This window comes from Tetranychus urticae, chromosome 2 (genome assembly GCF_039701765.1).
Source record: "Tetranychus urticae isolate SD_2017Ah chromosome 2, NJAU_TeUrti_SD_1.0, whole genome shotgun sequence".
In the NCBI taxonomy this organism is placed as follows: domain Eukaryota; kingdom Metazoa; phylum Arthropoda; class Arachnida; order Trombidiformes; family Tetranychidae; genus Tetranychus; species Tetranychus urticae.
This window is the reverse complement of record NC_142959.1, coordinates 9601591-9626588: the sequence shown is the minus strand read 5'-3', so window position 1 is coordinate 9626588 and position 24998 is coordinate 9601591. Positions and strand designations below refer to the sequence as shown.

Here is a 24998-nt window from a genome sequence, read left to right as displayed (position 1 = left end):
TAACCGATTATATCGAACTGAATTAATTGATTGAATTAACTGATGATCAGTCCAACTACAATAATATTTTTCATTGACAGTGAAATAGTTATTCAATTCTTCTTACCTTTAAGCATTTTATTGATAATTATTTACAATTTAATAAACATCATTTCACTAGAATCAAACTAAACCCGGTGATTGGGTGCATTGTTTATCACTCGGTGATGAGTGGAAGGTAAAATGTGTAAAACCTTTTGTTGTTTTATCATTTTAGTCTTGTGGATTCTAATAGGAATTTTAGTATGGAGGACAAAATATATGAAATTCAATTAAATTCTTATAATTCATTAGAAGATTCTGAACCTGAAGAAAATCATTTAACTTTTACTATTAATGAATCGAGTATTAATGTAATAGTTTTAATTCTAATAACTTCACCAATATTAATACTCATTTACAAGATTTTTGCTGACATTTACTATATGTACACAGTTTATCATCAGCCAGCTTAAGTAAAAATTAAATTAAGATGTCAGCAAACGAAGAAACGAAAGTAAGCACTATGACTAAAAAGTCAAAAGAACGTCAACCAGTTAATCAATTTATTCACATAAGTAACTTCTCTGGAGATGATGAAGGAGAAGATCTACTTGAATGGTTAGAGTCATTCGAAGCTTCTGCTGCTGCCTTAGAATGGGATGATGAAACAAAATTAAAAGCTCTTCCAGCTTATTTAACTGGAACCGCCGCAAAGTGGTATAGATGCTGCATTAAAACTCTTGAGGAAAAAGAGAAACCTGACACGTTTGCTAAATTACAAGCAAAAATGGTAAAAGGGTTAGCCCCTTCCAATTACAGAAATAGTTTGATGAGAGAACTAAATGAGAAAAGGCAACAGCCTGGTCAGTCAGCTTTTGCTTATGCTTACGATATTAGAGACTTATGTCGAAAAATAAACCCAAAAATGGATGAAAATTTAGTTCATAGTTTTATCCATCGAGGATTGAACCCAGCAGTCAAGACTCGAATGGATTTATTATCAACAAATAATGATTTAGATTTTGACACTAGATTGTCCCATGCCGAGAGATCAGTGGGAGAAATAAAGTTTTTAGAGGATAGTGGTGAAGATCACCCTCTACATAAACAAATTAGTTCATTAACTGAACAATTAACAAATCTAACTGAACAATTTGAATGTATTCAAATGAATTTAGATTCTAGAAGAAGAGAAAGAGATTACAGTCGAAACGATAACCGATATCGACAAACAACCTATCAATATCAGGCCCCTCAGCCTCGACCAACCTATCAACCACGTTATCCAAACCAATCGTATCCAAATCAACCTTATCAGAACAGGTATAAACCTCGATACCAAAACCCATACACACAAACTGAACCCAAAAGAGTAAATTTTACTCCAGACGAAAACTCAATGAATCTCAATCAAAGCTTACATTGTTACCAGTGTAATGGTGTAGGACACAAGAAAACTGATTGTCCAAGTAGACCAGTAGCACCTAGAAGCGCTGGTTGGTCAAGGGAGACCAATGTTGGAGAATCTTGGCGTTCTCCACATTATTCTCGAAGACAAGCTTATGAAGAACAACCTCAGACTTCTTCTAGCTATCGAAGAAGGGGTTACACCCCTGATAAAAATTTGAGTAAATCTCCTCCAAGATCAATGCGACCTCCAAGAGAAGAATCGCCTTCAACTTCCACAGCACGTAGACGATACCGATCGCCTAGCCCTAGAGCTAGACGTAGATCTAAATCAAGATCTAAATCTCCTACCAATGAAAGGAAAACAAAAATAGTAAAAGCAGTTTATAGAGGATATTCAGATGAAGAAGATGATGATGACGGTGATGTCAGAAGACAAGTTTTGTCCATCATTAGTAAAATCCATAAACGCAAAAGAGATCTAACTTTTGCAAACATGAAAATAAAAGGTAAAACTGTTGAGTGCCTCGTTGACACAGGATCACAAATCACAATCCTCACTAAAGAAATAATTAATAAGTTAGAACTAGACTATTCAAAATATAAAGGTCCAACAAATTTAACAGCAGGAAATGCTCCTTTGAATGTTCTAGGTGAAACTTACCAGAACATTATTATATATGATGCATTGAATGAAGTGGAAATAAAAACTCCAATAATCATTTTGAATCAACTTCCTTGCAACATCAAAGGAATAATTGGATTTGATGTTTTACAAACAGGCAAATTCTGGATTGATTGTGAAAACGCTAAGTTAGTAATTAATCAAGCTCCGGCAAGAAAAATTAAATTACTAGAAAAGGCTTTAGCCAAATTATTAGCTGAAAGAGATGATTCTACAGTTTCAACTAGAATGAGTGAGAGATCAAGCATCACTTACCCCGGTGATTTTGGGGACAATTTTTCACTCATTAGTGAATCAAAACCATCAGTAAAAGAGCTAGTAGTTAGTAGTATGATAAAAGAATTGAAGCTCGAAGTTAATAATGAAATAAAAAGAGAAACTAGAAGGAAACTAGAAGAACTGATTGAAAAGTACAGACCTGCTTTCGCAGCAACTGCAAAAGAACTAGGGTTTTCTAATGTTTTCGTTCATCAAATCAATACAGGTTCGCATCCTCCGATTTCACAAAAGCCTTACCGAATGTCAGAAGAAAAACGGAAAATAGCAGAAAAATCAATAAATGAGTTAATCGATGAAGGCATCGTTGTTCCTTCTTGTTCCCCTTGGGCTTCACCAATTGTTTTGGTTGCTAAGAAGGGCACCGAAGAAGTTCGACTTTGTGTAGATTACCGCAAATTGAATGAAATTACAGTTAAAGATAAATTCCCTTTACCAAACATTCAAGATTACTTAGATAGTCTTCAGGGAATGAAATATTTTACACTACTGGATTTAAGATCAGGTTACCATCAAATGGCATTAGATCCATCAGACCAACCTAAAACAGCTTTTGTTACACCTAGTGGTCTTTATGAATATACTAGACTTCCCTTTGGTCTAGCAAATGGACCTTCGTCATTCATGAGAATGATGAGTATTGTTTTGGGAGGATTAATTTATAACACCTGTTTGATTTTCATAGATGATCTACTTATTTTCTCGAAAAATGAAGAAGAACATTTAGAACGACTTGAAACTATCTTCAGGCGACTAATCAGGGCAGGATTAACTCTTAAACCAAATAAATGCTCCTTCTTTAAGCAAAAAATACTTTACTTAGGACATATTGTTAGCGAACAGGGACAAGAAGTAGACCCCGAGAAAATCCAAAAGGTCCAACAATTTCCGACTCCACGAACTGTTAGAGACATTAAATCTTTTGTAGCTTTATGTTCTTATTATCGAAGATTCATAAAAGACTTCGCTTTGATTGCTAGACCACTTACTAATTTAACTCGAAAGGATTTACCTTTTGAGTGGGGTCCTGCACAAGAAAACGCTTTCAATGAGTTGAAAACGAAACTAACAACACCTCCAGTTCTTGCACATTATGACCCTAATAAACAAACTCAACTAAGAGTTGATGCTTCAGGTTATGGTTTAGGAGCGATTCTTTTACAGAAAAGTGATAATGGGTGGCATCCAATCGCTTTTGCAAGCAGAATCCTTAGAGGAGCTGAATTGAATTATCCGATCTCGGATAAAGAGTGTTTAGCTATTGTGTGGGCAGTTCAAAAATTTAGAGTCTATTTAGAAGGAATTAAATTCGAAGTAGTAACAGACCATTGTGCACTTTGCCACATTCACTCGAAAAAGAATTTACCCGCAAGATTACAACGTTATGCGATGGCTTTACAGTCATTTGACTTCACTGTTACTTATAAATCAGGCAAGAAACATGCAGATGTAGACTGCCTGTCACGTTACCCCATTGCAGACATTCCCGTAGACAATCTTAAAGATGAATGCGAGGAACTATTTACTATGTTAGTTGAGGAAATTACTGCAGAAAATTTTGATTTGATTACAAAACAACGACAAGACCCTAGATGTAGTAAAATACTAAATCAAATGGAAAATTTAGCTAATTTAGCCCCTAAAGAAAGAAAACGAATGAATCGTTTCAAAATAGAAAATGGGACCTTATATAGACTGACAACCAATCATTATGGAGAAACTTGGAACATCGTTCTTCCTAGAGAACTAATTCCAAAAGTTTTAGAAGAGTACCACGATGCAATGATTTCTGGTCATCCTGGTCTGTTTTCAACTTACAATAAAATTAAACAATTTTATTGGTGGCCACAGATGACTAAAGACATTACAAATCATGTTAAAAATTGCTTTACTTGTCAATTAGACAAACGAGGAAGTGGAACCTTAGAAGCTCCTTTACAATCTATCGTTGTCAATAATGCATTTGATAAAATTGGCATAGACTTAGTTGGTCCATTACCAAAGTCTTATGGCCAACAATACATTGTTGTCTGTACAGACTACTTTACTAGATGGATTGAAGTAGACGCTATCGGTGATTTGATGGCTGAAACAATTGCGGAATTTTTAGTTAATAAAATCTTCCTTCGTCATGGTTGTCCAAAGACAATCCTGAGTGATCAGGGTAGAAACTTTATCTCTTCAATTGTTGGAGAAGTTAAAAATTTTATGGGAAGTAAATGGTCCTTCTCAACATCTTATCATCCAGCAACAAATGGTTTGACTGAGAAAGCTAATCAAACCGTTTGTACAATGTTAACACACTATTGTCAGAATGATAACCGTAAAAAATGGGCAAGATTAATCCCGGTGATGGGATTTGCTTACAACACTAGCGTTAATAAATCTACCAAAAGTTCTCCCTTTTACCTATTATATGGAAGACACCCTGTTCTACCAATAGACATTATTTTAAATACGAAAACATTTAAAAGTTTACCAAAAACAGTTAGAGAATCCATTTCACAATGGCCTCAATTACGAGATCAAGCCAGACTTTACTCGATAGAATCAAAAGAAAACCAGAAGATTCAACACGATATGAAAAAACTTAGAGACTTCAATGTAGGAGAAGAAGTAATGTATAGAATTTATCAGGGATCAAAGAAGTTAACTCCCAAATTCTCAGGTCCATACAAAATAATAGAAAAGTTAGGAAAAACAACCTACAGAATTCTACCCTTAGGAGAAAAGGGAAAAATAAAAAGGGCTCATGGAAGCCAACTTAAACCTTTCCATAGACCTATACAAAATTCACAGAAGGTAACTAGTATTAATAGAGTAGAAAAAATAAAACCTTATCGCTCTTCCTTATCAACGTCCTTAATACTTTTAATGGGACTAATTTGCTTAGTAGCTGGGCAAATTAACCCTTTCATAACTGGAGATACAATCTTATGGAAAGAAACAGAACACAAACCTAGAAAAGCAACACAAGAAATAAGAATAATTTTAGCCTTCTCAAATCCTTGCAAAGAAATGCTAACTTATGACAGCGACGAATGGGGTAAAATAACGAATAAGTCAAACCCCAAATACGGATGTCCTTTAAATAACCGCGTATGTCCCTACGTGAGAACTTCTTTACATGCTCTAGAAGGGTATTGCTCCGAATTTATTGACACAAAATATATTCAACCGATTAGATTCATCCCACAAATTACAGCTAGGGAAGATAGATCTCCACAGTTAATAAAAAGAGAACTTCTTACTGCGATAGCTGTTGGGTCAACAGCTATTGTGGTGGGCGGTGTGGTACTTACAGGAGTAGCATACATGTATAAAAGTGTCATGACACCTGACATCGATTTTAAACCCGTGTTGGAAGCCATTACAAAACAAGATGAAGAATACAAGAAAGCGATGAAAACACAGTTTGACCATTTAGTCAACGTTACAAAACTCCTGAATGAACAACAACAACAAATTGATATGATAAAAAAATTGATACCGGTTGTTTCCTTTCAAGCAGCTGATGTCATAACTGGTTCAAATACTCAGTTAATGACGATGCAAAAATTCAATGACAGTATAAAACAATCAAGACCAACAATAGATCGTAACTTCTTCAAGTCTCTAAAAATAAATCTGCAGTGTGACGATTGTGACCTATCAGTGATTGAAAAAATTTCAGTAAAAGTTCACAATGAAAATAGATATCCAATATTAAGTTTGAACTTCACAACCTTTAGGCAAGACCAGGTTACAAAAATCTTTCAAGCGGACCCATTTTTGTTATATAAAACCAATGCGACACATACATGTAAAATTAAATACAAAGGACCAGAATACCTATTAGTAAATACCACCACATACCAGTTCTGTGACATTGAGGAAAGTGAGTTGAAGTCACCAAACCCTATTTTCACCAAAGTGTCAACTTGCCCAAATAAGTTCAATAAAACACAGCTCTGGAGAGATGAGCATTGTGTATCTAGAAACGTAAATGAAACCATTGTGGCTGAAAAAATCCAAGTTAAAAATATGGGTGATCATTATTTGATTCATTGTGCGGGACATAAAATTGAAATATACTCAGGTACCTATTCATGTCCGAATCAGGTTATCAAACTATCAAAATATACCAATTTCAGTATTGATGACATGAAGTATACTTCCAACAATTTTTTCATTTACGTTAGAGGTCCTAGAGTAACGGAACATACTCAAGCAATTAATTTAAAACTGTTTCAACCAGCTTATCAAGAAATCAATATACCAACCTTAGAATTTGAACTTCTAGATGCAGCTCACGAGAAAGTACTTTCTAGTTTCGAGAAAATCACTCTTAATTGGAAATTTGATTATGTTAAATGGATTTCAATTTCACTATTAATAACCATTTGCTTTTTGTTATGTTCTCTTAGCGTACGTTTTATGTTCGCTCCAAAACGAACAGTATACTCAATAGTTTACGATGAGAGAGATAACAGAACAAACAGAACAGATAAAACAAAAGACAAAAGACAACCAGAAGTGATACCTTTACATAAATGCTATTAAAATAAATTTTGGGAAATAATTATGGTGATGGGAAATGATAAAATTGAACAGAAAAAAAAAAAAAACACAAAATTCAAAAAACAAAACACAAAAACTAATAAGACAAAAAACTGCCCGGTGATTGGGCTAAATAAAAAAAAAAAAAAAAAAAAAAAAAAAACTAAATTCGATAAATGACAAAGATAAAAAGATAAAATGAAAGCTCGGTGAGTGGGCTGAAAAAAAAAAATGATAAAACAAACACCCGGTGATTGGGTTGAAAAAAAAAAAATAAATAAAAGTAAGAACCCGGTGATTGGGCTAAGTCTAAAATGACCAGAGATGGGTCATAAATAAAGTCCCGGTGATTGGGACTGATTAATCATTTTCTTTTCTTTCTTTTATCTAACAGGATGGAGAGAAATCAACCGAGATGGAGAAATCCTAAATATTCCGATGGAGATAAAGAAAAGAAACCTTTTTTACTGTATCAACATTATTTGATCTTGTCTTGCTATGCTTGGAATTTTGTTAATGGTTATGGAGTTTTTAAGAAAAAGATCGAAGGATGTAAAATGTCAGGTACACCTCCCAAGATGCATCAATATACTAAATTAACCGTAACTGCACATACAAAAGGAGCAATAAATCGAGCACACAATTATTTGATTCAAGAAATCAAAGAGATAGCTAAAAGAATTAAGCAGAAAACAGGAAGATCTCGATGGATTTCATTGACTCCTATTCCCTTATTCCATTGCAGTTTATGCTTTAAACCAGACCACCATAAGACTAAATGTGAAAATTGTTCCTTTTGCTCTAAAAACACACACCTTAGAAAAAACTGTCCAGAGCTAATTAAAAGAGTCGGACAAGTCACTCTACAAATCCAACCTGTTATCAAACCTGTTAACGCTCGCAGAGAAGAAAGAAGACAATTTCGACGCAAATTAAGAAGAGAATTTACAGGAAATATTTGGTACAAGATACCCGGAAAATATGACCCAAGAATCCTAGAGAAATTAGACCCAATTGGTTCTCCACCTTTGCCTACTTTATCATTAGACATGGAAGGAAATGGAAGTGGAGGTGTTGGTAATATCCACATCTCTGGATGGTTTGGAAATATAATTAGAATTCAAACAATTTATTATGCTGAAGTAAAGTCAGAAAATTCATTTTACTCAAATACCAAGATTACAGGATTACAGCCCAGCGATTTAGCGACGGGTCTACCTTTTCACATTGTACGTAAAACGGCGTTAGATATTTTAAGAGGAAAAAGAGTAATCACACAAGGAGATGGTGATTTAAGATTGTTGAAATTTACTCCAACTCACCTAATGGATAATGAAATTACGTGGGTTGATTTGCAATCGCTATGGCCTGGTCAGCAACCGTTAGGGTTGACTTATGTCGATAAATTCTTCTTCCCTGAAAACCCTAAATTAAAACGTGATGATCCAACCAACACCATCGCTGGACATTCTCCAGAGAGAGATGCCAGAGTTACTCTACGAGGATACATGGAGTATTTGAAGTTAGCAGATTATATAAACTACGTCCCAACTTCTGAGACCATAAGAAAAATGGTCAACGCCAATCTATCTATTAATGATTGGTGAAACTTAATCGAACACACATTCTCATATACAGTATTTTCATATTATTACTAATCCATATTTTAGTTTATATTTACAGAACGAGGACGTTCTTTTGGTACCCCGGTCAACTGTGAGAAAAAACTTGTTTTAAACTGGTTGTCGTTGTTCCTACCTTTCCCTACCTCAAGTAGGTAGGGAAAGGCCATCATTGGTGAAAAGTTTGGAGGTCGGCCATTTTATACGGGAGAAGATTTTCTCCCTCACCAGGTATAAAATGGCCGTTTTTCTTTTGTTCTGGCGCCGTTATCGGACCCTGCGGAAGCCCTGGCCTGTTTCCCATTTACCTAAGTTTGGATCTAACCCAGAGTAGTTATCTTCTAGTGATTTTAACTTTCATTATTCAACAGTTACCTATTGATTATTGTGAGATTCAATCCAACCAACTGTAAACCGTGACATTTCAACCAGTGTGTTAAAAGAGACGACCAACTCTAAAGTGTTTTATCATCACTATTAATACTTTTACTAAATACATTTACCGGTGAAATCGGTTGTATCAGTGGAATTAACTTTCAACTTGACTAGTGATTCCTCAGCGGATATCAGTGGAGATTCAACCCTCAGTGACGTTTTCTATTCCATGATTGTGAAGAAGACAACTTCAACATTACAGTAACGAGTTATATCGGTTGGACCTGGAAATATTGAACTGGCAACCTTATTGATTTAAATACTTTTGATTATTAAATAAAATAAAATAAATCTTATTCTAAAGTTCTAGAATTACATCTAACCAAAATTTTACTCCAATAGTGACAATGGTGAGTGCCTATCAATCATCGACAAACATTATTATATTTAATTTTGTTATGATTCATATCATTTGTATTAGATGCACTCTTGTGCCAAAGTGACACATGAAAGTGACTAAATATTTGCCTTCAGATGTTATATCATTCATAAAGGCAGTTACTTCTAATTCATTATGCTGGTATTACGATGGTTCTCAATTTAATATTATTTCCAGTTTACTGATTTACAGAGTCGACTTTGTAGGACTGACAATGGATTTACTATCGGTGACATTCTGCATTTGACTACATGGGTTTTTGTTATTGTGTTGTTTCAATGATCTGGTGATCTCGATAATATTATCTCTTGACAACTTTTCATTCCAATTAACAGTATTTGATCGAAAATGAAATCATGATCATGATGTTCATCGTAAACATGAAATGAAACATGAGTAAGTGGCAAATATCATTAATTATCAAATTTATTAATAAATACTTTGAAGTTACACAAAAAGCTTGGTATACCTACGGGTTGTACAGAAAGTTCGTGTGAGTGCAAAAAATAATTTCCCTTGCGCATTGAACCCATTTTCTAGTGTTATGGTTGACATTACTGATTACATTTTACCTCACCCCGCACACGAACTTTCTGTACACCCTGTAACCCTTTAGAGACAAAACTATTGTGCTGTACTTAGAATTGGATCTCTTTGGACTTTTTGAATCTACAGATGCAAGTTGTAATCTACTATCAGTATCTACTTACAAGGGATGCATGGTTGGTGCTACGACAAACTTGAAATTTTTTTAAGCTTAAAATATTCTAATGGGTCAGATATGACCCTTTGTAAAGCCTTTCGTTTCGGAAATTCTCCATTTCAAAGTTACAGGGTGTCAAAGTTTCAATTTTGCATAGTTTAACACTATTGAAAGCAATATGGATTTGTTGAAAAACATATTTTACCATTTTATCATAGATCGAAATTACTGGCATTAAGCAATATTAACCTACGTAAAAACAACTTTGACACCCTGTAACTTTGAAACGGAGAATTTCCGAAACGCAAGGCTTTAAAAAGGGTCATATCTGACCCATTAGAATATTTTAAGCCCAAAAAAATTTCAAGTTTGTCGTAGCACCAACCATGCATCCCTTGTTAGACCTAAAGGGTGTATTGTTTAAGAGTGAAATTATGGGAGCAAAAAGAGTAACATTTATTTACCTGATTGTGATGATTATGATGATAAATATGATGCCTTTTTCATCATTGTCCATTTTCACCTTTAACTTCATCTTATCAACATATTTATCGTCATAACCAGCACAAACAGATAAGTAAATGTTACTCTTTTGCGCACATAATTTCACTCTTAAACAATACACCCTTTAGATAATTTATAAATTGAAATCCAATCCGATTTCTCAATATATTGATATTTCTAAACTTATATGACCACCTTTCTGGCGGAATATCGCTCCAAAATCAAAAGAGTTGACTTTTACAACAAAAAAAGTCATTGTACTTACTTTAACCAAAAGTTACAGTGCGTCGCAAAAAGATAGCATCACCAGTTATAAGGCGAATTGTACTTTACTTTTACACCCTGTATATATTATCTCACTTAATCTGAACATTAAATAAAGTTCTGATTTACAGAATAGATTGATTTCAAATGAAAAAGAGTAACCAAAGTAAACACTCTCATGTTTACTAATTGTTCCTGATTTGATTGAATTGAATAAACATTTTTATAAGAGTAAAAAAAGTATTTATTTGATTCAAATTTTAAATAAATAAATAAATTTTTACATTATACCGAGTAGATCATTTATACTGGCGTAATCTCATCACCTTCTTCATTAATTTCACTTTTCTTCATTTCTAATGGAACTTCATCGCCTTGTGACGGAGAAATCAGTGATTTAATTTTAGTATAGATGAATGGTGTTCCGAATCCTGTCATCAACCCGAGAGCAAAAAATAACACAATAAAAACAAACACGTTCAGATTGTTTGAATCTTTGACTGCCTTGTAAGGTTGTTTTTTTACATTTCTGTCTTCGGTTTTAATGTAATTGTGACAAATATTTGATTCCGTCGTTTCGGCTGCGGAATCCTTCACTGAATATTTTGATAGATTACATGAGCTCTCTGTTTTACTTTTGGGACAGTAATTAAAAGATTGACAAATCTCATCAATAGTATTCCAGTCATGACAAAGAGCTGCACATTGATTTAAAGTCAAATTTAGTTCGGTGTGGAAAGTTTCAGAGACAATTTTTTTGCCAGTGAATGAGTATTTTTGTGTAACATCAGCTGAAAAATAGATTGAAATATGATAATTAGCATTTCTAAATAACCGATAGTTTAAATGAATACTTACGAATATAAATATCACAAGTAGTACTGTATTGAGAAGCTGAGTCAGTGTAAGGTCCATTAAAAATGCACGAATAATCATCAAAACAGAATTGAAATGATTTGCATTGTTCATTTGAAGAACACAATGAAGCACAATGAGATTTCGGACTTAGAGTTTGAATTGTGGAAGCGCTTATGAACTTTCTATTAGGTATCTTGATATAATCTTTTAAATTATTCACACTATAAATTGAACAAGAAGCATCGAAGGACTGCTGCTGGTCTGACATATTTAACGAAGGTATTGTTGATGTAAGACACTCCATTCTATCTGGATACGTACAGAATGCAAATGTGGCACATTTGTTATCAACTGAATGCAAACAGGAACGAGCACAATCGCCTAAATTTTTAACTTCGGATGACACGAGGACATGGTCACGATTATCAATCAATTTATATTGACGATAAACTGGATAAAAAAGTCGCAAATCTTCCCCATTCTCTTGTTTCCTTGATATTGTCTCAATAATCTGAGAAAGTTGATACTGCATGGATTTTAGCCCAGTAATGTAATTAAATGAAATTTTACTGCTTCCTAACGAATCTTGAATCTTATCAAGAGGTAATTCATGGTTGAATCGTTTGAAATTTCGAAGAGGAATATAAGTTACACGACAAAAACTTCCATGGTCCCAATTTTCCTCTATATCATTTATGGAAGTGATCCTAACGCAGGTTTTAGTTCCAGCACAATAAGCGATCGCTCTGTTAATAAAAATACAATGATATTAGATGAAATTAAGAAAATTTGTCAGTTCATCTTACTCGAATTTGTCGGCGACATTAGCATTCTTTTTAAAACAGTCTTCATCATTTTCCGCATAAAAGTTCCGAGATTTTTGAATGAGGGATTTCGTTAGATAAAATTCCTTAGATTTGAATGAATCTGTTTAGAAAATGAAAGATTGACAGAATAAAGATGATCAATGGCCTGGCTTGATTCAACTGATTGAGATAATGATGAATTAACATGGATAAAACTTACATTCAATGGTAGGTGCCTCTAAAAATGTTATGTACGCTATTATTTCACTGTCTTTATTCGCACTGAATTCTAGGTCAATATTGGAAATCCTTGAAGATGAAATTGAGTCTTGCCTTATGATTGCGCCTTTTATTCTATCTAGAATTTCATAATATTTTTCATTGGCATTTGGATCACAATAGTCATCTGTTATATTAAGAGAAATGGCGGTTTAAGAAATGTTATGAAATAAACGATTGAATTTACCTTTGCATGTAAAATGAAATGCCAATGTTTTCCTTGATTCCGGTTTTGGATAACATCTATTTACCTGGAATCTTGATTCATATTCTGCATCAGCAATCTCCAGACCAAAATCATGATATTCTTTGTATTTTGATTCAGTTAATTGATAATGGCTCTGTAATTAAAAAATGAAATGTAAGTTAACATGATCTTATGTAATGATCAAATTAAATAACTCACTGAAGAGACTTGGTTGTAAAAGTTAGTAACTGTTCCAACTGGAATATAGCCAAACATAGATTCTTTGGCATACTGGAAGAAAAGGCGAGAATTTAAGTTTGTACTTAAGTAATAAAAAGTGTGTACAAAATAAAAATCAAAGAGTACTTACCTAAAGATGGAAATGGTCAAGATAAAGATTCAAATCATTCTTATTTTGACCATTTTCATCAGTATCAATTTTTCAAGCATCATTGAGATAATTGAAAGTTCATCAAAGCAACACTCTTTTTGGACATGAAATATTACAAAGTTGTATTCTACAGTTGTATCACAAGCTTTAAAGCCAAAAAGATTAGATTTAAAAATGATTTAACAAAGATTTGAAAACAAAGCCTCAATAAAGAAGAAAATGTGAAAGAAGCGGTAAAGTTGATGTTGCAACTTTTCTTATCTTAAGCTTTTCAGGTTAACCCAAAGAGTAAAGGAGTCTTCCTGGGTTAACCCTAGGAGTCACACATTACTTAAGTATTGAAAGCAACAGCAACAAAGCTTATCTTTGATCTCTGATCTTACATGTTAAAACAACAAAAGCTTCTGAACTTTGACTAGTAAAGCAAAAAATATCATGGCTGTTAATCTTAAAAATTGAGATTTTTCTGTATTATGTTTGATAGAGTGACTTACTGTTGGAACAAAATATTGTGTTGTGACGATTTTATCATATTTCTTTTTGTCGATTGTCTTTCCAAATTCAACTGCTTCCCAAACATCTACCTGGAATCCAGTGCGTTTCTTCTAAAAGACGATAAACGTTAGTGTTTAATTTGAACTGAAATGCAAGTCTAACAATTCAAGAGCTTACATAAAATACTTGGCCTAGGTATTTGTAAAGAATGTTTGTTCCTAAGAGTGCGGCTAACCCGAATCTACGATCATCCACGGAAATGCCCAGAGTAGATAAATCAGCTGGTTGTATCGTACAAATGTGATCTCCTATCAATGAATATACAATTCCCAAGGTGTAATCAATAATTGTTGTACTTTCACCTCCTTGGTTTCTAGTTTTTAAGCTCGCGATTTGATTTGTTTCATCACCAAAAATCTAACAAGGGCGGAAAAGAGTTACATTTTTAAAACGTTGAACCCATTAAGCTTATAATTTTCAACCTACTTCATTCATAGTTACTGATTTTTCGGATCCCCTTTCAATTGAAATAAAGTGTATTTGATTTTTAGTTATGAGAGGAACAGCTGAAAATTGTTTAGGCAAGCCATGAGTTAAGTAAATTGGACAACCAATTCCTGGCGTTGGCTAAAATAGCAAAATAATCCAATGTTATGATATTGACAAGATGAATTCAACTACGGCTGTCAACATGGAAGATTGAAATACAGGGTGACAATTCATAACCGAGAGACTTTTTTTCGAGATAACGGCCGAACGGTACATGCAGTGGCCCTCATATTTTTTTCTGGGCATAGGGGCCTCAAAGGTAAATGTTTGGGCTACTTTGCAGAAGTTCGAAAATTTTGAAATTTCTATGGGATTTTACATAGAAAACATCATTTTTTAGAAAAATTGGAATTTCAACCTCAAAAGGCGATTTTTTTGCATAAAATCATCAGACAGCTACAAGTTGTTCTTTAAACACATTTATTCGGATGATACATTCGATATTCAGAAAAATCGCCTTTGGAGCTCGCGATTCCAATTTTTCTAATAAATTCTATTTTTCTATGTAAAATCCCATAGAAATTTCAAAATTTTCGAACTTCTGCAAAGTAGCCCAAACATTTACCTTTGAGGCCCTAATGCCCAGAAAAAAATATGAGGGCAACTGCATGTACCGTTCGGACGTTATCTCGAAAAAAAGTCTCTCGGTTATGAATTGTCACCCTGTATATTTACCGGGACAATTTTATCCAATTCTTGGTCAGTTAGATACTGTTTGTTAATATCTAACACAAAGCTGCGAATGACTTTTTCATCATAACCAGTCAATTTGATCCTAGCTGGTTGTTTGCTTCCCTCTTCAATTTGCAGATTTCCTTTTGGGTAAAAGTGATTAAGATTACTTCATGAATCATATTTCATGACTTAACACTTACTTTTGAAAAAATAAGTAATGTTTGGGAATTGGTCTGTTTCTGCATTGAAACTTTTCATCAGTGTGCCTCTAACCAAAGACTCTTCACCCGTACTCTAAGTACAAAAGGAAGGGAAACAAGATATGAATATCTGGAGCCAAAAATAAATTAATATCAAGTAACTACCCAGACAACCTGGTCCGCCAGTCTGTATAATAGCGAAGGCCCTAAAAGCAAAATCTCGTTTTCCAATGAACTTTGTACACCAGGCAATTTGAGATTCCAATGAGTAGTGTAAGTACACAATTCACATTGATTATCTGGAAGAGACAGTGAAAATTGTAAATCAAATCATAAGCTTTTCTCGGCATGATACAACATGAAACAATACCAGAGAATGGCAAAGATTAATTGTTTTTTTCTTGTTAATTTTAGCTGTCTTTGGGTAAATCAAATCTTGATCAAATCTGGTTCCCTTACTTGGCAATCAAAAGTTATCAAACCTTACAACAAAATCTTATCTACTGAAAACAGTTGATTTTCTGAGCAAAAGTCTGTTAAACTGGTTACACTCAATGGGTTCAATACTTACCATAGATAACAAGTCTTTGATTGATGGAACCAGTCGAATAATGAACATCCAAAGAGCTGATTGAATCGGATTCTATCGAAATCTTTCCTCGGATATTTTGGCCTGAAAAAATGTACTCCTTGATTGAGTATCTCACATCTGAGGACTTTGAGTTAAAAAACAAGAGATTCAATTAATCAACTTATCAGAGTGTTATTTTTGAAATGTAAGACTTACCTCGTCTATTAATGTTGCTTCGATGATCCAATTACCTTTGTTTAATTGTAGCGGTAGTGCACTTAGAGATTCTGAGGAGATAATTTAACATATGATTAAATTTTCATTGAATTGTTTCGGACAAATCTTACTTGAATCAATTGAGCCAAACGCTATTGAAGTTATAACAATTGTAATTATTATCATTTTGACTCTATTGGGTTTTAAAATGAACCAACACTGGAAGTGAATATTGGACCAAAATGAAATTTTGAAAAGATAATTACGCCCAAAACAGTAATAATCAGTGTTTATGATTGAGTTCTTATTGCAAACATTAGTTTGTTTTCATACATTTGAACCTGATAATTCGGTTATCTGGTTAATTTATAAATAATAACACATGCTAACTTATCATTGATGATACAATTTTGATCAGAGTATCTAATTGTTACACAATCTTGTAAGTCTAACCATTAAAACATTTAATCACAACCAGAATGCTATTATAAAATTAGATAATTTACAGTCGTTTCAATTGAAAATGAATCAATTCCAAATGAGAGACAACCGGGATTATCATGAACCAGCTTATCTTTCAAGTTATATTTCGAACTACAATATAATCTGTTATTTCTCGTCACATCTAAAACACGTCTAATTGTGCATGTGTTCACTATTAAATATTTATATGACATTGGTCATCAACGCTAAATGTTCAAGAAATACCTAATATTGAACAGTGACTTCCAGCTTTGGCTCAAATGTGATTTCTTTCTCGATTATGGATTATACATGCTTTACTCAGATGATTGATTTGCCAGGAGGTTTATATCTTTATTCTGAGACAACCAAAAATATTTATTTTAATAGCTATCAAGTTTTAATTTAAATGTATCAAAAATTAATTTACGGTTTTATTACCGGTTTTAGGTCCAAGTGCTTAAGATTCAAAAATACAATACAGATTGTTATGATTTAATGGTCCCCATCATTATGCTTTTGTCAAACTCTCTCATATGCTATTTTCAAACATTTAGCCGGTGAACGTATTCCTCTAACTGTAATCGTAACTTATTGAACTGTTGAGTTACTCATTTTGACAACTATCACAATCATTCATTCGGTATGGACGAGGAAGATTTATTGGATCGTCATAGACAGGAGAAAAAGGAATTGAAATGTATGTAAACTTGATTTTTTTACAGATAAACTTCAAAGCATTTCTTTTTGTATAAATTTTGATTTTCTAACCTTTTCTTGTCTTCACTTTCTAGCCAAAGTAGTTGAACTCAAAAAAGGAATACCAAAAAATGACAAAAAGAAAAAAAAGGAAATCATGGATGAAATAACCAGATTAGAAACGGAACTACGAGTTAAGCAAGAAAGAGAATTGGATGGATTTCTCAAAACTTGTTTTGGATCTAAATCGGATGCAGATGATTCAAAATCTAGTGAAGGTGTAGATGATATTCCTGCCATTGAAAAATTATCCATTGACGATGATGAAGATGGTGAAGAGTCAGGTGGTGATCAATTCAATAATCTTTACCAAGTCCGTAAAATATCGAAAGCTCAACGTAAAAGAGACAAGAAGGCTCAATTGGAGAAGGAGAAACAGGAAAGAATTGAAGCCGAGTCCAAAGAGTTATACCAAAATAGTGCTAAAAAACTGGAAGAAGATCGATTCAAAGCTATTTTAGATGGCTTAGGACTTTCTCTTTATGATATTCCATCTGATGGTGATTGTATGTTCAAAGCAATCGAGCACCAGCTGAGTCTCAGAGGTAGAAAGACAAATGTTCAAGAACTACGATCAGTTTGTGCAAGTGAATTAAGAAAAAGAACTGCCGATTTCCTGCCATTTCTAATTAATACTGATAGCGATGATATTATGGATGAGGAAAGATATCACAGATATTGTGATAAAATTGAAAAAACTAAATGTTGGGGAGGAAATATCGAATTGCAAGCTCTTTCATACGCTCTGGAAGTCCCAATTAAAGTAATTCAAGCCACTGGACCATCAGTAGACATCGGTATAGAAAGATACTCATCACAACAGCCTCTCATTATAAGGTATGAACTTGATTTCAATGCATTAAAACATGTAGTTAACAATCCTTATGAATACAATATTTTAATCGTCTATGTATCTCATTTTTTTCAGTTATCATCGACATGCTTACCAATTAGGCGAACATTATAATAGTATCATTCCTGATGGATCAAATCCCCACTGAAATTATATCGAAGTTGTTTATACCACTTGTTTACCTTTTTATATTTTAAAGTGGTCACTCGACTCTGTTAATTTTCGGGTTGTTAAAATGAGGCACTTTCACTATAAAAAAATTTCTATTCATTGATAAAACGCATAAGAAAATATGTTAAACTGATTAATTGTAACTTTCTCTTGTGTTGATCGTATTCATTTTAGTCTCTTTAAAAGTTTAACTTATGGGCACATGATTTGTAAAAGCCTTCTAAATCCATTATAAAAATAGAGTGAATTTTCAAATGAAATTTTACCTTTTCCATGATTATTTCTATGTTTTCAATAACTGTAGCTAAAGGTAAGGTAAATGTTTCTTGTCAACTCTAAAACTAGCTAAAACTCACAATTGTCAGAGATTTATGACAATTATTCATTGTGAGACTAGATTCTTGATGTCTCATACAAGCTGACTATTATGTCCTATCTACATGGATAACATGTAATGACATTAACTAAAGCTGAAAATTATGGGTTAATTTTAATGAATGCTTTGAAAAATTAAAATAAATTACGGAACCAATTAAAAATGCAAAAAAAGCTTGAAAAAAGATGAGCAAATACAAAGTTTGTATTACAAATATTTAGTTACCGGTAAAAAGAAAGGCAGGGAGAGAATAACGTGTTTGTTGAGTTTAAAAAGCATAAAAAGCATTAGATGAGCATAATTTTACCGATACCATGTTTTCCTTCTGATTGTCTTTAATTTTAACGTTGATACTCTTAAGTCTTTTTTGATCAATTCTATGATCATTTAAATTACTCATAGTCAATCTAATTATGCCCTTGTCACCAGTTATGATGAGATTTAATTGGTCATCTCTAGCTTCTCGATAATTTTTTCTCATTCACGGTGTCATCTGTGCTGGTGTATAGCTAAAGCTACCTGACTTCTATTTTATTATTCTTTTTGTGAATATACAATTGTCTTTGTTGGTTCTTTATTACTATCATCTATAGTCGCAAAGATAAGGATTAATCCGTATTTGTTAACATATATATATCTCAAGACATTTTAATGGGTAAGTCATTGAAATACTTGACAACTGTACTCCATTTTAACCTAATTTACGCACCGAGAAACTGTTTTTTTGATTTTTTTGGCCTTTTCTCCCCTTCTCCTTTTTTTATTTTACCTATTCTTATTGTATTTCACCTAATTTTATCATATATTCTATTTCTTTTCTTGTTTCTACACCTCTACCCCATCTCATACTCCACTTCATCTCTATATCCTGTGTTGTTCTGGTCCAATAGTTAACTCAAAGACTGATACAAAAGACATGGAGAAGGTTGAATCGCCAAAGGAGGAACGAAATACAAAGAAGTCAGCAAAAAACCGATTATCCAAGTCACTCGTGGTTGATAATTTACAAGAAGACAGCGGAGATGGAGCGAATAGTGGTGAAGATGACAATACATGGGACTGTACTGTATGCACCTTTAAAAATCCAGCAGAAGCTTTCAAATGTTTAATGTGTGATGTTCGTAAAGGAACCAGTACGCGTAAACCAAGGATTAATCCAGAATTGGTAGCTCAACAAGTAGCCCGACAACAACAACACTTATTATTGAAAATATCTCATGGAAGAACTAGAGATGGTAACAAAGAAGGCAATGGTAGGAATGATAGTGATGGAAATTCTAGGGATGGAGAGGATCGGCGTGACTCTAAAATTAAAGATAGTGATGCTGATTCAGGTGCTGAAACAAAAAAGGAAAGAAAACAGACGAAACATCGAAAGAGTTTAAATAATGACGGTAATTCGCCGGGACCCAGTAGTCACAATAATAAAATCAGCAATAGAAACAGCCTTGGTTCAACTGGTAGATTAAAAAAATCAAGGAAGGATGCCGAAGCAAAAAGTCCATCAGTAGCTGCCTTATTGGCAAGTAATCACCCCAATAATTTGGACTCATCTTCATCTTCATCAACTTCATCATTATTATCCAGTGCGACAACCACAGCATCTTCATCTTCCAAAAATGGGTTAACCTCTAAATTGAAAAACATCGATCGCAATAATTGTTCATCAGAAGCCGTGACTGTTAACAATGTAACCGTCATCATAACTGAATTTTTAAGTGATTTGAAGGATGGTCAAAATGATAGAAGTCCTTCTAAAAACGTTCACTGCCTCGGGACGAAACAAAAGAAAGAAGCTCATTGATCTTGTGTTTGGAATTGAAAACTCAAATTCGACTTACTCAAGAAAATCCAAACCTAAAGGATCTCATATTTTACGACTTATTACAATACCTGTATTATTAAGTTTCTTCTGTCTCACCATCTAAATTTAAAAGCCTCTAATCCCAATTTCATTGTCAACAACCAAGCTTGTTCAAAGTTAATTGAATGATCTTAACCTGCCAAAGATCTCGTTTCCACAAAGAAAGACCATCTGGAATAAGCCTCCTCAATGAAGAAAAAGCAACTTTGAAAATCATCTAATCATTCTCAATTCAATTAATCATTCAAACCCTATTTAAATACCTGTATTTAAGAAACAAATGAGAGTAGTGATTATTTTTCCATGGATAAATGTTAGGGCTTTCAGGAAAAATTTTGTGGCTGCCCAATATTCGTATGAAATTAGACACCAATCATAGAAAGACAAAAACATTGCTCATATCTCTTTTTAACAACTTGTCTCACCTTCTTGATTTCTTCTATTCTATAGAAATCTGTCAATATCATTCCCTGAAAAAATTCATTAGCTTTACTCCAAAACTCATGACGCCTTAACTTACATCCTTTTAAAATTTCTGTTCTCTTACCAAAACAAAGATATGAGTTGTAAAACATGATATTTAAATACATCATTACATGTCTATGAAAATAGTTTTAAAAAATTCACATTTCAATATTTTTTACTCTTAAGATAATGTTATTTTACTATTCATGATCCTATTGATAAAAATTTTACTCTTGCTCAATACACTGACTCATTTTTTTCCCAGAAAACTCTGAAGTTTTCATGAATAAAAATTCCTAGACAATCTCATCAAGTGTTCATGCACTGATGCTAATTACATGGAAATTAAACAAAAATGAATTTGAAAATATGAAGAGTTTATTGTAATGAAAGTCTAAGATTAACATTTTCAATCAGATAAAGAATCAGAATCGGCTCAAATTTTTTACAAGAATAATAATTCCAGATTTTTTTATTTTAAAGTAGACCAACAATTTAGAAATGAAAAATACCAAGAAATAAAGTTATTTAATTATTTGATTACTTATTGCGAAGCCAGTTCACTCCTTTGATTATTAATCAGTTCATTCATCGATTCAATATATTCACTTTTATGCGTCAAAAATTCAAGAAAATGTTGGTTTGAGTAGTCAAAGATTCGCGTTTGTCTCGCACAAATATTTTTGAACAATCGATAAAATTGTTTGATAATTTTTTCAATCTCTTTGACATCAACCTTTTGACAATCATGGGCCAACTGTAAAGTAACCAACAATGAGTTGAGATATGGAACGGAATCACTGTCATACAATCGGGCTCGGAGTTTCAAATTTTCAACGGCATTGGCGAAAGCTTGGTCATTGTACTCCAATGATCGGTAACAAACAACCAGATCATCGCGAGCATTGTAAGTATGCCATGGATCATTAGATTCAGTCAAGTATTTAACTGCTTTGGATAAATATTGAGCTGCCTTCAAGTAATCCTCTGCAGCTAATAGTTTGCGTCCCTTGTTATAAAACGATAATCCATTTGATCGTATTTTGTCATTCACCTTTTTTATTTTTTTCAGATCTTGACATTTAATACATTCCTCGATATTGCTTGTTGAATCACCAGCTGAAGTCAAAGCACATTCATCACAAACGACAGCCTTTGATTGTTCATTCAATTCTGCTTCACATTGCTCACACAAACAATTGAAATAGAAGCTGTTTCTAAGCTTCTCTTGGCGATCTTTCAGTTTCATATCTGGATAAGAGGCACCATAAGAGATTGTGATCTCCGTTTTAGCAGGAATCGGTTTTGTGGCTACAACTAAAATGGATGAGCCAAAAAAGACGGCATGAGCATTAGGTCGGCAAGAATGGTTGAATAGAGAAGTCTTATAAAACAGTCCGTAACCAATCTCTTTGGTCTTTCCCTCGACCAAAGCATCAGGACTATCTGGTACTTGTAATAACCGAAATTTGTGATCATAAAGAGTGAAAATATTACGCGAAATGAGGATCATCATTGAAATTAATGAGCAGACAAGCGGTTTTTCAGGGAGATTTCTATCAAAGAAAGACATTTCTCGAAGCAAGTGGCTGGTAAACAATGAAGTGCACGAGAAAGTTAACAGGTCTGCTTGAGAAACACCCGAAGTTCCTGACTCTAAATTAAGGAAATTGCCAAAAGAGTCGCCATTTTCATTAAGATTGAAATTTAGGGGAAAATCATCTTTGAATCGATCCGCTGAAACAGCAGCTACTCTATGTGGCTCCAACACAAGTAGCAATCGAATGGTGAAATGGCAAATTGAAATGTGTTTCAGCATTTCCATATAATCACATTCTTTACCATGGAACTCCTTCTTAGCCAATTTGTAGCATTCCAGGGAACAATAATTGACTGTTTTACATCCTTGACAAGTAATGCGTTGATTGTCTAACATTAAAAGACATCGGTAGCAATACATAGAGTACATAATTGGAGAGAGCCAGCCACAAAGAGCACCTTCACGGGCAATCACTTTACCAATTGGTATATCGGAATTGGCCAGCAATTGTCGTCTCTTAATCTCGTGATTACCCAAACTAACTGAACTGGAAACACCTTTGAGTGATGGATTTTCAACATAACCCTCAAACATTGGAACACTTTTTACGTGAACCTCAACCAAATTGTCCGATTCGTCCATTAAACGTTCCATATCCTCAAATGGGTCCGGCATATCGTAAAATGTGTTTTTCCATCCATCCTTTTGATCTTTCACTTTATTTTTATAATATTTACGAACTGCGTGTAAAGGTTCCTTTGCCGGGACATCTGTTTGAGACCACAACTTATTAGCATATTTCAAGAACTTTGCCTGGATAGGTTGACAGGCCATTAGACAATTAACTCGCTCTGCGTTTGTTGAGCAATCAGCGAATTTTGCTTCAAATGCTTTACGGTCATCACGAGTGGCAAAGGATTTACGGTAGATCGTGTAAATCCATGTTGAAAATGTATACCATTCAGCAAGCAATTGAACACTGTTGGGTGAATTTTCATTTTTTATTTGACTTTCTAAAGATTCCTTTATAGCAAATATTTTATTCCAAAGTGACTTGTTTTTAGTCATCTTTAAACAACCAGAGAACCCAAATTAACCGGTAATCTTGAAGGAAAAAGCACCAATTGATGATTCAAAGAAATAAGAATTTATGGTTTGCCTGATTAATCACAAAAGACAAATAATCCGCAGTAGAGATGAAAATTACATTTATAAAGGTTTAGAAATGATTGTCACAAATTGAAAGGATAATTTAAACTGTTTCACACAATTAAATAGGTTACTTTAAATAACAATTAATACAGGAATCGATATTACAACCAATTAACTTACAATACATTAAATCAAATTGTTGATTTATAACAAGTGTTTACAGTTATTAGATTCAAGTGGAAGTAAAAATATCTCTCTCGGACGGGACCAGCAGTCAGCAGAGAATTATGTTTACTTTTTATATCTCTCTAAATATTAGCCTGGTGAAAATGCCAATTACAAATAGATAATGATTAATAAATTTGCATCAATGTATCATTTTGTCAAATTAAACAATTGAAATTTAGCTAATCAGCAAAAGATTTTACAATGTTTAACACTAGCCAAAAACAACATTCAATGTTATTTGCCAATGATTGTTTATTTAGATTTCCCATCCCAAAGAGCTTCTAATTAACAAAAAAATCTTTAAATTCTAGCTTACAAATTGTTAATCTAATCAAATTAGCAACACACATGTACTTCAAATCGATTAATTATAGTTTCAAATATTGTTGAGCAAAATTTTGAATCAACCAAAAATAAGTTAACCCGATGATAAGTTCGGGTAAACCTGGAGTCAACCTTGATTCTAGTCTAAATTTGATGTCTAATGAAAGGTAATGAAGTAGTGTTAATATTCAGATTAATTTGAACAATTTGCCATAATTCAGCCTTAAACATGAGGCTTCCATGAAATCCTTACGCATGATCCAGTCAACCAGGAAACCAAAAGATCTGCGAAAGCAATCACCGAAAGTATAGTATCCCATTTTATGGATCTGTAAGACAAAAAAGGTTGCATTTATCAAAAGCATCAGAAGATTTTAAGTGTTACTTTTTATTTTAAAAAATAACTAACAGTAACCAGAATAACTAAGGCTAGTGGTTATAAAGGGAAATAACAAAGGCGCCACTCAAATGAGTAACTTAGGCGCCATATAAATGTAACCAATGGTTACTGAGCTGCTGTGAAAAGGCTCAGCATTACTAGGAAAGTAACCAACTGGTCTCTATAGGAAAAGCATTGATTCAGGTCTATTAATGCGCACTCTTTTTTCCTCCCTTTGTTTCTTTTGCCCAATGCTTGTTTCATCTCGTGAATGTTGATTAAAAATTTAATTTTAAAATCTCAGATTGAGTTTTTCTTTGAGTCTTATTTACCCCAAATCCTGCGATTGTTTGTTTCCAATCA

General features: G+C 33.4%; 4 protein-coding genes across 5 annotated transcripts; 2 read left to right on the top strand and 2 right to left on the bottom strand.

Annotated features, from left to right (window-relative positions):
- Window positions 1–11055: 11055 nt before the first annotated feature.
- LOC107359648 (uncharacterized) lies at window positions 11056–16405 on the bottom strand. 2 transcript variants are annotated; one of them, XM_015926174.3, is made up of 15 exons: window positions 16194–16405; window positions 16063–16133; window positions 15847–15991; window positions 15441–15574; window positions 15276–15369; window positions 15076–15215; window positions 14338–14478; window positions 14029–14268; window positions 13851–13961; window positions 13185–13256; window positions 12966–13119; window positions 12720–12905; window positions 12500–12620; window positions 11694–12439; window positions 11056–11626 (listed from the first exon to the last, which is right to left on the bottom strand). In XM_015926174.3, exons 1-15 carry the CDS (start codon window positions 16246–16248, stop codon window positions 11139–11141), a joined length of 2898 nt encoding a protein of 965 aa, XP_015781660.1. In that variant the 5' UTR covers window positions 16249–16405; the 3' UTR covers window positions 11056–11138. The 2 variants fall into 2 exon arrangements, with proteins under 2 accessions (XP_015781660.1, XP_089123295.1); XM_089267169.1 differs by lacking the exon at window positions 14338–14478 and having other exon boundaries at window positions 16194–16353.
- Window positions 16406–17080: 675 nt separating this feature from the next.
- On the top strand, window positions 17081–18567 carry LOC107359651 (deubiquitinase OTUD6B). The gene is made up of 3 exons (XM_015926176.3): window positions 17081–17224; window positions 17319–18120; window positions 18212–18567. Exons 1-3 carry the CDS (start codon window positions 17170–17172, stop codon window positions 18282–18284), a joined length of 930 nt encoding a protein of 309 aa, XP_015781662.1. The 5' UTR covers window positions 17081–17169; the 3' UTR covers window positions 18285–18567.
- A 413-nt stretch (window positions 18568–18980) lies between these two features.
- LOC107359652 (uncharacterized) lies at window positions 18981–21253 on the top strand. The gene is made up of 2 exons (XM_015926177.3): window positions 18981–19338; window positions 19574–21253. Exons 1-2 carry the CDS (start codon window positions 19335–19337, stop codon window positions 20485–20487), a joined length of 918 nt encoding a protein of 305 aa, XP_015781663.1. The 5' UTR covers window positions 18981–19334; the 3' UTR covers window positions 20488–21253.
- Window positions 21254–21372: 119 nt separating this feature from the next.
- Window positions 21373–24660, bottom strand: LOC107359650 (protein-lysine N-methyltransferase SMYD4-like). Its single transcript, XM_015926175.3, has one exon. The coding sequence runs from the start codon at window positions 23618–23620 to the stop codon at window positions 21557–21559; it is 2064 nt and encodes a 687-aa protein (XP_015781661.1). The 5' UTR covers window positions 23621–24660; the 3' UTR covers window positions 21373–21556.
- Window positions 24661–24998: the final 338 nt, after the last annotated feature.

Bases quoted from the DNA above. Each gene is read 5' to 3' on its own strand.
- LOC107359648 (XM_015926174.3), bottom strand. From the start codon at position 16,248: ATGATAATAATTACAATTGTTATAACTTCAATAGCGTTTGGCTCAATT. The intron at 15,370-15,440 runs GTAGTTACTTGA...TTTTGTACTTAG, and splicing joins TGGCGGACCAGGTTGTCTGG to AGTACGGGTGAAGAGTCTTT. The intron at 13,120-13,184 runs GTGAGTTATTTA...TTTTAATTACAG, and splicing joins TTTACAACCAAGTCTCTTCA to AGCCATTATCAATTAACTGA.
- LOC107359651 (XM_015926176.3), top strand. From the start codon at position 17,170: ATGGACGAGGAAGATTTATTGGATCGTCATAGACAGGAGAAAAAGGAA. The intron at 17,225-17,318 runs GTATGTAAACTT...TTCACTTTCTAG, and splicing joins GGAGAAAAAGGAATTGAAAT to CCAAAGTAGTTGAACTCAAA. The intron at 18,121-18,211 runs GTATGAACTTGA...CATTTTTTTCAG, and splicing joins CAACAGCCTCTCATTATAAG to TTATCATCGACATGCTTACC.
- LOC107359650 (XM_015926175.3), bottom strand. From the start codon at position 23,620: ATGACTAAAAACAAGTCACTTTGGAATAAAATATTTGCTATAAAGGAA.